We start from the raw sequence: 15,336 nt of genomic DNA on the forward strand, positions 1-15,336 counted from the left end.
TAATTGGGGAAGATCAGGTCTATTGGGCAGGTACTCGAGTTCCCCTACTAGAGTTGGTGTAACTTCCACATTATGACATTTGCGATATGGGGCATCTTATGTTGAATCGCAGCCACCACAGAACTTGGCAAAATGATTCCACAATGATGTTTTCTGACAGACATGCTACCCCTTATCCATTCTTCATTCTCTTATGGATGTCTACAGATGTCTCTCCTTCAGCAGACAAGACAAGAATAATATGTCCCGTTTGGACACATTTGGTGATAATCTCACCATACTTCATGTTTCTGCACATTTACTGCATGCACATCAGAAAGACATGAACGCCCCAATCCCCGTGCCTTCATCTTGGTACTTATGTATCCTAGCTGGAGTTGCACTACAATGCACATATGTTACAGCATTACCCTGAAATGGAAACTTTTTGATCGCCCTGTATTTACATATGCTTTTAAAAGAAATGAAAATCTGGCCAAGACTGAATTCTTCGCATTATAAAGTATTTTACTATGGCTCGGAGTCTGCTTCATTTTATGAAACAGGCAGCTGAATTCAAACCTAGCCAAATTTTTGGTGAAGATACATGGAACTATGAATGAATTCCAACCAAGATTAAAACATAGATAAAGTTTTGAATATGATATGATTTCATTGTTTTGACTCACCTGGCTGGCAAACCAAGAATTTTTTTCCTTAATATGATAGTGAATAGTGTGTCACTACCCCCCCCCCCCCCCTCCCCCACACACACACACGAGATGTCTGAAGGCCACTTCATGAATATTTCCACGGTGGCATCACCAGTCTGATGTAGTTTTCCCTATCAATCTCTGCTTGTATAAGAAGGAAACTGGAGAATCCTGAAGTAAACTTAACTTATAAAGTGGTTGGTCCAGTTTCCCTCCATTCTCATTACAATTATTTGGCCACCTACTAATATTTTCAAAGGGGAACCAAAGAGTACATTGAGTCAGGAAATGGTCAGATCCACATTCTGCTCACAGTCCTCCACACCAGTATGATTACTCCCTTTTCCAGTAGCATAATCAATTGTAGAGTGTAACTTCCTTGTAGGCTGTATCCATGTATATTTATGAATCTCTTTATGTTGAAAAAATAATAATAAAAAGAAACATTCCCTATCTTACAACTGTACTGTCCAGACATTTCTAGCAGACTAGAGTTATCATTCACAATATCCTCCCCAAATTATCCTACAACTTTGGTAGCACCCAGCTTACCCACTTGTCCATTAAAATCTTCTGAAACATATCACTTCTCTCAACAACAAAAATTCAGATGTTAAAATTTTTCATGCCAGAAACTGAGCTCCTGAAGATTGTTTCGAAGAGGAGGCTTTTACTTATTGAATAATTCTCCTTCTTTAAAGCTGAAAAGAAGTTTATTTAGTGTATGGTTCTCAGATCCATGAATTGCATCTTGCTGGAATGCATTAGTCTTGGCTATACATCAGAAGCAACATCTTATCTTGACTGATATTTGAAGCAAAGGACAACCTGGTGTTGCTTTACCTTTGTTACCTTCCTTCCGTTCTCAGCACTATGAACATAATACGAATGTTGTCCACCTTTCTTGCAAATCAGAACCCGCCCTATCGTACTCCAGTTCAAAGTTGTCCTGCACACAATTTCATGATCTTGTCTGGGGTATGGAATTAGGCTTCTAATCAACACATTTGTAGCCAGTGATGTGTTCTCAGATGACCTCTATTATGGTGACCTTTATGAAACAAAAGATGCTGCTACTCAAGCAATACTAAAAGAAACACATCAGTTCACAATAGCAGAACACTCCAGAGCTTTGACACATTGTTCCACAACAAGAGTTGACTGACATGGAAGCCACTCACACTTGAAACTACAAGCTAACGTTCATTGACAGTCTGACAACTATTTTCCCTGTGCATGCTGATCTGTTTGTACATTAACTGGGCAATTGTGTTGTCCCTTCTCCTGAACCAAACTGTCAAAAATCTCAATTTATTTTCAACACACCTTAGCTTGCTTTCTTCTTCTCTTTCTCACCCCTCTGTCACTACAGACTAAGGTCACACTTCCAAAGCTTATTGGAGTTTGCAACAGGAAGGTACTGCAAGGAATATTGGCTACTACTTTTTAAATATTAAGACAACTAATGGAATGGAATGGAATGTCGTGTGGCAAGGGCCTCCCGATTGGTAAACCTGATCACCTGGAGCAAGTCTTTCGAGGTGACGCCACTTCGGTGACTTGCGCATTGATGAGGATGAAATGATGATGATGAAGACGACACAAACACCCAGTCCCCGAGCGGAGAAAATCTCCGACCCAGATGGGAATCGAACCCAGGCCCCCTGGCATGACAAGCTGGAATACAACTAATAATTACACATAAGACCAGCAAAGACTCTTCCAATTCACATGATGTGTTATGTGTTAATTTGCTTACCTGATCTAGTTGCTCTGCTGTACTCAATCCAGCAGTTGCTCCATCCAGCATATCGTTAAGAGGGTAGTCTGTATCAGGAAACCTGTAAGTGATTCGTTACACACTGATTAGCTGTTAAATTAGGTTTCAGTATACAGTGTGTTCTTTAAAACTTCAGAAAAACAATAACATGTCTTTTGGTAAAGGGTAGAAGAATGAACTGTGGCCTAATCTCTCGAATTTTCTCAGTACAACTGATTAGTGGCGTGCTCCCAGGATTTGAGTATAACAGTGCTATCACAAGATAGTGTAAAGCATGGGGCAATATACTGAAACCAGATCAGATATCAGTACAGAGAATATCAGGAACACACTATGCCAAAGAACTGCTATTTCATACAGTCTTGTAGTAGTATGAAGTAACAAAATGTATGGGTTTCTGGCCAGTTTAAAGTTGTAATTGACTGCTGTATCATCAATAACCTCATCTTTTTATAGCTGTGCTGCCAAGTCTTCCATGAAAATGGCTGCAGTCACTGCCAGATTTTGCAGGTCATTACAGATGAGGCCTGTGAGAAAAGCATCCCTGAAGCACAGAGTGATGAGTTCACATTTTTGCAATTTTATTGTTAAGTATTGGAGAAGATTAGTCATTTTCTAAAGACACACAAATTAAATCAGTCTTCATGTTGTGATGAAACTGGATACTATGTCACAGTCATTGTAGTATAGAACCAGATTCACCACTTTAGTACAGAATATGACTCACCAATGTCACATTAATTCTAACAAAGAAATGATATGCAGCATCAGAAATACATTCCTTGTTATTAGAAAGACACTTGTAGTGAATAACAAATGTGTAGAAATAAAATACTTTTAACAGCTTTCATTAGTTTTGGACATTGTTTCCAATATACACCATGCCACTAATAGTGTGCATATCATGGTGTATTAGGTGTGAAAAAAGCATTCTGAGTTTCCATACTTGTAGAAACATGCTGTCTGTAAATAAATACCTCAATTGCTTCTCAAGTTATTACGTTTTATGTTGTTATATTTTAGCCTGGACGTCCTGCATACGTACAGTGTGTCTGCATGAAACCTCCCCTATTTCAAAATGTAATTTACTAAAACTGTGAGACAAATACTTCAGGTTTGCTTCATCATGCAAAGCAACTCAAAGTTTTGTGTGGATTTTTTTTCCAAACAATTTCTGTCAGATGCTAATTCACAAGCAGATCGTCTGAAGAGAGAGGCCTTGCATGGTGTGGTGTGTGGAAAGAAAATCACCCATTGCTTCCCAAAGACATATCTGATGTAAAGTTCAAAGGGAACCACAACATGTTGGGATGCGTAAGTCTCGGCATGACAAGTTCCTAGCCACTGGGAATGTAAACAGATGTTTCAGTTTGTGGCAGAAAATGCAAATCTGATGAAATAGAATAGATCAGAGACACTTTCTAAAGAAGCCCACCAAAGTAAGTTCACCGAGCACCGCAAGAGCTTAACATCCTTCACTCAACAGCTCACAAGGTACATCTTTTGCACGCTTACAAAGTCAAAATTGTGAAAGCAGTTAAGTGAAAGGACTTCCAGCTTCACCACAAATTTGCTATTGCGATGTTGCACTGGATTGGGCAAAATCCCAACTATATAGAGAATATAATTGCAATGGCTTCTGCAGCCACTGTCAGTTGTCATAAAAGTTTTCTGGATACGGTGTCACGTCACTGGAGCACTACATTTGACTTGGGCAGCACAATAAATTTGCAGTGGCTGAATGCCACAAAGACTGCAGCAAGGAAATAAAATTGAATGAAATCTGCATACTACCCAAGCAGCTAGGGATTGAAACTCAGAGATAAGAGGGGCCATCAAAATATTAAAACATTGTAACAACCTGAATACAGAGAATGGACTCAGGCTTTCCCTATTCTGACAAGACCACAAAAGGCCTCACTAACAATGTGAGACACAAGCACTATCAGCAAGTAACCATCAAAGTGGATGCTACATCCAGTACGAGGAATACCTGATCTGCCAATGAATAAAAATCATGGCACACACTGTAAGAAGCAACAAGCAACAGCAGATTTCCACTCCCTCCAGTGCTGTGGCCTACTGTAATAAAGTTTCCACTCCTTCCAACTGATGGTAACAATCATATCAATGTTTCTTAAAATTATTTTCTGTGATATCAAGCTCAGTGAGTGAGCATGATAAAATGTTAAGTGACTTTGGACAGCAAAAATACACCAGTATACCCAAAAGACGACAGCTGTAACTGCGGCTCAAACATTGGTTTCACCAGCAGTAGTTTTTTACAATATGATGTGGTAGAATATGCAAAAAGCTCTTATGTCAACCGATTGGCAGCAGATGCCTATGAAATTATAGCAGCAAACCGCATGAGCAGGAATCACACAGAAAAATTTGCAAGTCATAAATCTTCACGAGGAAGAAACTTCTCAATGATTTAATCTACTTGAAGAGACGCCAAGATACGACATCATAACCAAATTCCTGCAGCTTAAACCGAACATTGACACACACAAAGGACGGTCAAATGAAAACTGAACCCCAGATGTGCACTTCTTTGTCCAAAGCAAACTGAAGGCTACAAATTTCTTTTTTCAGAGCTCTAAAAATTATGGAAATCACATGAGGAGAGATAGGGACTGTGTGGTGGATGCGTAAGTGCTTTTCACCATAACTTCCACAACATACTCAAAACCACCTTGATCTTGATAGTATACAGACTGGCTTTACTACCCTGTTTCTTTCTATTCAGGGTACAAGATAACAATAACAACCAGCAATGCACCACATCAAGAGATATAAAAAAAAAAAAAAAAAAAAAAAAAAAAGAGAGAAAGAGAGAAGAAGAAGAAGAAAAAAGAGAGAGAGGCTTTTGGAAATAAGAGAATAGTAGAAGGCCCCACAGAAAGGGCAGTGAGACAGTTAGAGTTGGTGAAGGATATGGTGGCTGACACACAGTGATGAATTTACATTGAAAGTGTTGGGTGAATTTGTTCATTTGTTTGGAAGGAGAGGCCATCAGTGTCTGCCACCTTTCAGCATGTCAGCGATGGCAGAATTGAAAAATGCCTACTGCCATGGGTTCCCAAATGATTTTACAGAAATTTTTTGGTAAAAAATTCATTTTTGCATCACTTATAGCTTTTTGTTTCAAATTCATGATGATGTGCCCATCATTTCATTAATGGTGTAGTTATTGTGATATTTACTTGAAAGTAAGACTGCAAAATTAGAAAAACTTTGCAATGAAAATTGGGGGTCGCTATGATTTTGCGTTTGGATGCAAATTGCTTAATATGTTGATGCATATGAAATTTAGCTAAAATACCGAATTTTTCTTTAGGTGTGGTTGGAGGTGTCTATCCATCACCAGTCTCTAGAAAATTGACCTGATGTAGCACACTCACCTGCAATCGTGCTGCTCCAGTATTATAGCCAGAGAGAAATATTCAGATCTTTCCTAATATTTCATCAACAGTTTGAGATATCGAAATGAGATTTTGGTAAATGATAGAATGGAAGAGCATATTTTTACCATATGTTTATTAAGTGAAACTTCATTATCTACCATGTTATTCCATTAACTACAGACTTTTTTGATGAAAGAATGTATTTTTTATGGGCCATCGATAGCTGGTGAAACAAGAAATGCTATGGATTTTGGAAGAACACAAGTTAAGACATTACATGTTTATTTTGCACAGAGGATGTGCTTTTTTAAATAAGTTACTGACTTTATTTTCCCTCAGTTCCTCACTTAATGAACTTAATAAAACACAGTTTCAGAATTCTCCTGCAATTGCATCTGCACATGTTAGAGAGGTGACACAGTGTAAACTCTGTTGTGTTTTGGCAAAAAGAAGCAAATTTTAACATGGTAATAAGAGAAATGTGTAGATTTTACTCAAAATTCGCCACTCATGACACTTCTCTGGAAGTTGCGAATGGTTAATAAGCCAAGAGAAAATAAATCACTGTATTTCTGGCGGAATTCTTTTTAGATACTAATCAAAGCAGAAGTGACAGATATTTCTGAATGGTCACCACATGCAAGTGTGGGAGTGAAGGTGTTCCACTTAGTATTTTCAATAAATGTGAGTGTAGGTCACAGTTAGAATGGCAGTTCCCCTCTGGGGCTTGACATTTCCCCAACCGTGCCTGCCTGTAACCCCCACCACTACCGCTTTCCCCAAGTGTGCCCTGCCGACTGTGCATCTGTCAGTCACAGTATTCTGTGTGGACTCTGCTGATGGAGCACTAGCTCCGATTGGAAAAACATGGGGAAGAAAATCAGCTGTGGCCTTTCAAGAGAACCCCTCCAATATTCATCTCAAGCAATTTAGGGGAAACATGGAAAAATTTCATCTGGATGTCTGAACGGCAACCTGAACTTACGTTCTCCCAAATTTGAGTCCAGTGTCTTACTGCTGTCTTAACCACCTCACTTGGTAGGTTCCCAGGAGAAGTGTAGCAATTCAAAAAAAATATAGGACTCAAAATGCTTTGTGAAGCTAATTACTGTGCGAGTACTGTTACTATTATATCGACCAAACAGAGGGCATTGTACAGCAATGTCAGATAGAACACGAGAGGTTTACAGGCATGCCAAGATATCAAATGTGATAGAAGGTGCTTTGAAAATGAAACAATGAATTGCATCCCATGATTGTGTCTCACTGTGTGAATGAGCAGTCTGGAAAATCATAATAAAAGAAATGAGTGAAATTAAAATTTCTGGAAAAATCGTTAATCTAGGTAGCTGTCTACAATTAAGTACAGCATGGGTTTCACCTACTTAGAGAATGAAGTGGATGCAGCAGATGCAGAACATAAATTTTTCCTCAGTTGGCAAAGGACTGAGAACCAATGACACAGGTGATAACAATATATGGATGAGCCCAATAATGACATGGCAGTTTGCTGTCTATTGTTGATGGTCAATTTTATTAACCAGTCTCTCAGAAATGTCAACTGTGCACAGGCAGGTAATGTGTACTAAGCAACATACTAGCTGGCCAGCTTCCAGTTTTTTTAAATGCCTAACTTCAGCTACTAAGTCGAATTTTTGTCTTTCACTTGAATAATCCTCAAAGGGTTGCCTATGCAAGGAATTAGAAGAGTCTGATGATGTATATTGTTACTTACCTGCTGGTCAGATTAGTCCACTGTTCCCTTATGTACTCAAATGCTACTGTGCGTGCAGCAGGGTTTCTTGGAACTGCCTGCCATACTGTTGGTGTATCTTGAATATCCAGAATCTTTCCTTCTAGAGGTGCAGTTAACAACCTGCAAGCAAAGAAGGTAGTTTACTTCTTAACTTCAAGAAATAAGTATTCAAAAATAAAATGGGGATGGAAATCTTAATTATATTAAACAAATTTTCTCCATTTTTAGTGTTGATTAAGCTCTTATGTATTAGTGGCAGCAGAAACACAATGGGAGATCAAGAACAAAATTGTTCCATATTTTTATATCTACATCTACACCTATCTCTACCTCTACTCCCCAAGCCACCTTACAGTGTGTAATAGTTCATGGGGAAAGTAATTGTTGGTAAGCCTCCATGTGAGCCCAAATCTCTCCAATTTTTCCTTCACAGTCTTTTTGTGAGATAAATGTGGGAGGAAGAATGGACACTGATGGGAAAAATTGCAATGCCAAACATAGTTATTGTAGAATAATGAAATTTTGGGAGATTTTAAACATGGCTGGAACAGCAACTGTTGAAATTCTTCACAGTAAATGATAACAGCCAACCAGTTGCAGGACAAAGATTTATTAAAATCCTTGACAACGGTTTCGGTATATCTAAATATACCTTCATCAGAAGTAAAATACACCTGTTTTCAGTATTTTAAATGAGATGTCCATGTATTTTGAAACAGCCTTTGAAACCTGGGCAGGTACATATTTCAAGATTTTAAACATGGCTGAAACAGCAACTGTTGAAATTCTTCACAGTAAATGATAACAGCCAACCAGTTGCAGGACATCTCATTTAAAATCCTGAAAACAGGTGTATTTCGAAACTTCCTAGCAGATTAAAACTGTGTGCCGGACTGAGACTCGAACTCGGGACCTTTGCCTCTCGCGGGCAAGTGCTCTACCACTTGAGCACTTGCCCACGAAAGGCAAAGGTCCTGAGTTCGAGTCTTGGTCCGGCACACAGCTGTAATCTGCCAGGAAGTTTAATATCAGCGCACACTTTGCTGCAGAGTGAAAATCTCATTCTGGTGTATTTTACTTCTGATGAAGGTATATTTAGATATACCGAAACTGTGGTTAAGGATTTTAATAAATCTTTATCCTGCAACTGGTTGCCTGTTATCATTTACCATGAAGAATTTAAACAGTTGCTGTTTCAGCCATGTTTAAAATCTTGAAATATGTACCCGCCCAGGTTTCAAAGGCTGTTTCAAAATACATGGACATCTCATTTAAAATCCTGAAAACAGGTGTATTTTACTTCTGATGAAGATATATTTAGATATACTGAAACCGTTCGTCCAGGATTTTAATAAATCTTTATCCTGCAACTGGTTGGCTGTTATTTACCGTAAAGAATTTCAATAGTTATTGTTTCAGCCATGTTTAAAATCTTGAAATATGAACCTGCCCAGGTTTCAAAGGCTGTTTCGAAATACATGGACATCTCATTTCAAATACTGAAAACAGGCGTATTTTACTTCTAATGAAGGTATATTTAGATATACCGAAACAGTGGTCTAGGATTTTAATAAATCTTTATACTGCAACTGGTTGGCTGTTATCACTTACTGTGAGGAAATTTTAGGAATAAATTTCTCTCAGTAACATATTTAAAGGATTAACATTGCAAGATCACAGGTTATGTAATGCAAGATAATCCCTTGAAAATGTGAAAAGCTCATACATTAATATCTGATGCAACTGCCTGACGTCAAGCAAGCAAACAACATGCATTGTTTTATACACTTTGTGGGATGGAGTTCCAAGCCTGTTGCACTAGGTCAGTCAATACAGCAATGTATAATGCTGCTTGTGGATGATGTCCCATATGCATTTCACAGGAAACAAATCTGGTGATCAAGCAGGACAAGATAATGTGTCAACACACTGTACAGCATGTTGGATCACAACAGCAGTATGTGGGTGGGTGTTGTCCATTTGGAAAACACCCCCTGGAATGCTGGTTATGAATGACAGCAAAACAGTTTGAATCACCAGACTAACTTACAAATTTGCAATCAGAGTGCACGGGATAAGCACAAGAGTGCACCTGCTGTCATAAAAATTCACACCCTAGATTATAGCTCTGGGTGTAGGTCCAAAGAGTCTAGCACACAGACAGGCTGGTTGAAGGCCCCCAACTGGCCCCTCCTACCCAACACGTGACCATTGCAGCACTGCCACAGAACCAGCTTTCATCAGAAATCATAACAGCCTCCACCCTGCCCTCCAATGAACTCTCACTTGACACCACTGAAGTTGCAAATGTCAGTGGTTTGAGGTCAGTAGAAGCCACACTATAGGGCATCTGGCTTGGAGCTGTCCTTGAAGTAACTGATTTGTAACAGTTTGTTGGGTCACTGAGGTGCCAACCTGATTTGTAACAGTTTGTTGGGTCACTGAGGTGCCAACTTCTGCTCAAATTACTGCTGAAGATGCAGTATGAAGCACCATAGCCATACACTGAGCACGATGGTCTCGCTCTGGGTAGTGCCACTTAGCCATCCAGAGCCCAGTCTTCTTGTGGCTGTATGCTCCTGCGACCACCACTCCCAGCATTTGTACAGCGGCTTCATTCTTGCCACCTCTTTCTGAAATATCACAGAAGGAATATCCTCCTTCTCATAGTCCTATTACATGACCTCATTCAATGGTGCCTTTGTTGCATTAAAGGCATTCTTGAGCAACCAACTGCTCAGGTCCAATCTCAAAGGTAATTAGCACTCGTGACCTCTACAGCATGTATTTAAAGCAAATCTGATCTGCATTCTCAAAGTGGTGTTATTAGCATCACTCTTAGAATACAGATCAGGTTATGCTACTTGTGTGAAATTTGAAGAGACATCTTTCAGATGTAAAAACAGGCCTACCCCTTTTGTTTGTGTCATATAGCTCCTTCTTTGTGTTGTGATTTTTTTTCCACCAGTGTATTAGCTGACTCTTTTAGGAATGTACATCTCGCAGCTTCAACAGCAAACCATATCTTAATGCAGAGTACCTCTGTTCCAGAATCTGCCACTGGAGATGGTGGAGTATCTCATGTGTACTAAATGGCCCCGTAACAAAATGTGCTGCTCCTTTTTGGATCTTCTCTATTTCTTCTGTCAATCCTATCTGGTATGGAACCCAGATGATGATCAATAGTCAAGTATTGGTCAAATGAGTGTTCTGTAAGCAATTTTATAGCATTCCAATTTCTCTGCACATGACAGCATCATCTATGAAAAGCTTTCTGCAACTTCTGACATTATCTATTAGGTCATTTATATAGTTTTTGAATGTAATTGTTCTATAACACTCCCTTGCAGCATGCCCAAAGCTATTTATGGCCCAAAATTTCTCTCTATTAAGAATGAAATGCTCTGTTCTATTTGCTGCAAACTCTTACATCCAGTCACACAGCTCATCTAATATCCCATATGCTTGTGTTTTGTTCATTAGATGGCAGAGTGGACTGTACCGAATGCCTTCTGGTAATGAAGGACATGGAATCAACCTGAGTGCCAGTGTGTAGTGCTTTCCAGGTCTCTGGATGACAGAACAAGCTGCATTTCACATAGCCATTGTTTCCAGAACCCATGCTGATTCCTACAGAAGAGACTGTCAGTCTCCAGAAATGTCATATCACAAGCATAAAACACGTTCTAAAAGTCTTGAACAGACAGAGGTCACAGACACAGGCTAAGTGTTTTGAGCACATGTTCAATGACCCTACTTCCAAACAGGAATGACCCACAATTTTTTCCCATCACTAGGAATGCTCTGCTCCTCTACTGACCTACAGTGCATTGTTGCTAGAAGTAGTCCACGTACTTTCACATAGAGTAAGTTCTTTTGCATACTCTATGTGGAATATCCCAACAGGTCAAGCGGCCTCTTCTCTGTAGAGTAATTTCAGCTGCTTTTCTATCCTGTGGCAATTATTTTGATATCTGCCATTCTGACACTTTACAGGAGCAACTATATTATAATCTTCCTCAGTGGAAGGGAAAAGATGTTTACTATTTTCACCTTTTCTCTGTTGTCCCTTGTTTCTGTCCTATTACTATCATGGAGCATATGGACAGATGGATTCAATCCGTTTACTGATTTAACATAAGACCAAAACTTCTTAGGATTTTGTGTCAAAAGACTTGATAGAATTTTATTTTGGAATTTGTTGAACACTTCACACACGATTCTTCCTACACTAATTTTTGTTTCGTTCAGTTTTTGTTTGCCTGTGAGGCTTTGGCTTTATTTAAATTTTCAGTGAACGTATGTTTGATTTTGTAGCAGCTTTCCAATGTGGCTTTCAAACTACGGCTGGTCTTTCTCATCACTCGCTACTTTTCTCACGACATATCTGTGTAAGGCATGTTGTATGATACTCTTGAACTTTGTCCATCAACACTCAACATTTTCGATCTAGAAACGAATATTTCATGTTGGCTGATGAGGTAATCTGAAATCTGTTTCTCATCATTCTTGCTACATTTTCTTACATTACTATTTACAGCCATATTCAATGATATCCTCCCCCCATGAACAATGGACCTTGTCACTGGTGGGGATGCTTTGAGCCTCAGTGATACAGACAGCTGCAACGTAGGTGCAACCACAATAGGGGGGTATCTATTGAGAGACCTGACAAACGTGTGGTTCCTCAAGAGGGGCAGCAGCCTTTCCAGTAGTTGCAGGGGCAACAGTCTGGATTATTGACTGATCTGGCCTTGTAACATTAACCAAAACAGCCTTGCTGTGCTGGTACTGCGAACGGCTCAAAGCAAGGGGAAACTACAGCCGTAATTTTACCCAAGGGCATGCAGCTTTACTGTATGGTTAAATGATGATGATGATGTCGTCTTGGGTAAAATATTCTGGAGGTAAAACAGTCCCCCATTCAGATCTTCGAGCAGCGACTACTCAGGAGGACATCGTTTTCATGAGAAAGAAAACTTGTGTTCTACAGATTGGAGTGTGGAATGTCAGCTCCCTTAACTAGAAAATTTAAAAAGGGGAAGTGGAGAGTTTAAAGTTAGATATAGTGGGAATTAGTGAAGTTCGGTGGCAGGAGGAACAAGACTTCTGGTCAGATGAATACAGGGTTATAAATACAAAATCAAACAGGGATATTGCAGGAGTAGGTTTAATAATGAGTATAAAAATAGGAGTGCGAGTAAGCTACTACAAACAGCATAGTGAAGGCATTATTGTGGCCAAGACAGACATGAAGCCCATGCCTACCACAGTAGTACAAGTTTATATGTCAACTAGCTCCGCAGATGACAAAGAGATTAATGAAATGTATGAGCAGATAAAAGTAATTATTCAGGTAGTGAAGGGCGATGTAAATTTAATAGTCATGGGTGACTGGAATTCGATAGCAGGAAAAGGAAGAAAAGGAAATGTAGTAGGTGAATATGGAATGACAGTAAGAAATGAAAGAGAAAGCTGCCTGCTAGAATTTTGCACAGAGCATAACTTAATCATAGCTAACACTTGGTTCAAGAATCATGAAAGAAGGTTGTATACATGGAAGAAGCCTGGAGATACTAGAAGGTATCAGATAGATTATGTAATGGTAAGACAGAGATTTAGGAACCAGATTTTAAATTGTAAGACATTTCCAGGGGCAGATGTGGACTCTGACCATAAACTGTTGGTTATGAACTGTAGATTAAAACCGAAGAAACTGTGAAAAGGTGGGAATTTAAGGAGATGGGATCTGTATAAACTGAAAGAACCAGAGGTTGTAGAGACTTTGAGAGAGAGCACTAGGGAATGGTTTACAGGAATAGGGGAAAGAAATACAGTAGAAGAAGAATGGGTAGCTTTGAGGGATAAAATAGTAAAGGCAGCAGAGGATGAAGTAGGTAAAAAGACGAGGGCTAGTAGAAATCCTTGGGTAACAGAAGAGATATTGAACTTAATTGATGAAAGGAGAAAATATAAAAATACAATAAATGAAGTAGGCAAAAAGGAATACAAAGGTCTCAAAAATGAGACTGACAGGAAGTGCAAAGTGGCTAAGCATGGATGGCTAGAGGACAAATGTGAGGATGTAGAGGCATATATCATTAGGGATAAGATATATACTGCCTGTATGAAAATTAAAGAAACCTTTGGAGAAAAGAGAACCACTTACATGAATATGAAGAGCTCAGATGGAAAAGCAGTACTAAGCAAAGAAGGGAAAGTAGTAAGGTGGAAGGAATGTTTAGAGGGCCTATACAAGGACGAAGTACTTTAAGGCAATATTATGGAAATGGAAGAGGATGTAGAGGAAGATAAAATGGGAGCTATGATACTATGTGAAGAATTTGACATAAAACTGAAAGACCTAAGTCGAAACAAGGCTCCAGAAGTAGACAACATTCTGTTAGAACTACTGATAGCCCTGGGAGAGCCATCTCTGACAAAACTCTACCATCTGGTGAGCAAGATGTATGAGACAGGCAAAATACCCTCAGAATTAAAGAAGAATATAATAATTCCAATCCAAAAAAAGTAGAAGTTGAAAGGTGTGCAGATTACTGAAATACCAGTTTAAGAAGTCACAGCTGCAAAATACTAACACAAATTCATTATACACTAATGGAAAAACTGGTAAAAGCCGATCTTGGGGAGTATCCATTTGGAGCCCGTAGAAATGTTGGAACATGTGAGGCAATACTGACCCTACAACTTATCTTAGAAGATAGATGAAGGAAAGGCAAACCTACATTTCTAGCATTTGTAGACTTAGAGAGGGCTTTTACAATGTTGACTGGAATACTCTCTTTCAAATTCTGAAGGTGGTAGGGGTCAAATACAGGGAATGAAAGGCTATTTACAATTTTTACAGAAACCAGATGGCAGTTGTAAGAGTCGAGGGGCATGAAAGGGAAGCAGTGGTTGGGAAGGGAGTGAGACGGGGTTGTAGCCTATCCCCAATGTTATTCAGTCTGTATACTGAGCAAGCAGTAAGGGAAACAGAAGAAAAATTCGAAGTAGAAATTAAAATCCACGGAAAAGAAACAAAAACTTTGAGCTTCACCAATGATATTGTAACTCTGTCAGAGACAGCAGAAGAGTAGTTGAATGGAATGGACTGTGTCTTGAAAGGAAAATATAAGCTGATGATCAACAAAAGCAAAAAAAGGTTAATTTAATGTAGTCAAGTTAAATCATGTGATGTTGAGGGTATTAGATTAGGAAATGAGACACTTAAAGTAGTAAAGGAGTTTTGCTATTTGTGGAGAAAAATAACTGATGATGGTTGAAGTAGAATGGATATAAAATGCAGACTGGCAATGGCAAGGAAAACGTTTCCGAAGAAGAGAAATTTGTTAACATCGAGTATAGATTTAAGTGTCGGAAAGTCTTTTCTGAAAGTATTTAATGGAGTGTAGCCATGTATGGAAGTGAAACATGGATGATAACTAGTTTAGACAAGAAGAGAATGGACGCTTTCAAAATGTGGAGTTACAGAAGAATGCTGAAGATTAGATGAGTAGATCAGGTAACTTATGAGGAGGTACTGAACAGAATCGTGGAGAAGAGGAATTTGTGGCACAACTTGACTAGAAGAAGGGGTTGGTTGGCAAGACAGGTGCTGAGGCATCAAGAGATCACCAGTTTAGTATTGGAGAGCTGCGTGAAGGTTAAAGATCATACAGGGAGACCAAGAGATGA

General features: G+C 39.1%; 1 protein-coding gene across 1 annotated transcript in view; it reads right to left on the bottom strand.

The window, feature by feature from the left end:
• The window catches only part of LOC124552607 (aminopeptidase N-like), a 272,739-nt gene that overhangs the window by 9,035 nt on the left and 248,368 nt on the right, over nucleotides 1-15,336 (bottom strand). Inside the window, exons 18-19 of the mRNA XM_047126932.1 lie at nucleotides 7,618-7,758; nucleotides 2,452-2,533 (exon numbers count right to left, since the gene is read on the bottom strand). Of these exons, the coding sequence (XP_046982888.1) occupies nucleotides 2,452-2,533; nucleotides 7,618-7,758 (223 nt within the window). The remainder of the gene's footprint in view (nucleotides 1-2,451; nucleotides 2,534-7,617; nucleotides 7,759-15,336) is intronic.

Source organism: Schistocerca americana, chromosome 10 (assembly GCF_021461395.2).
Source record: "Schistocerca americana isolate TAMUIC-IGC-003095 chromosome 10, iqSchAmer2.1, whole genome shotgun sequence".
Classification (NCBI taxonomy): domain Eukaryota; kingdom Metazoa; phylum Arthropoda; class Insecta; order Orthoptera; family Acrididae; genus Schistocerca; species Schistocerca americana.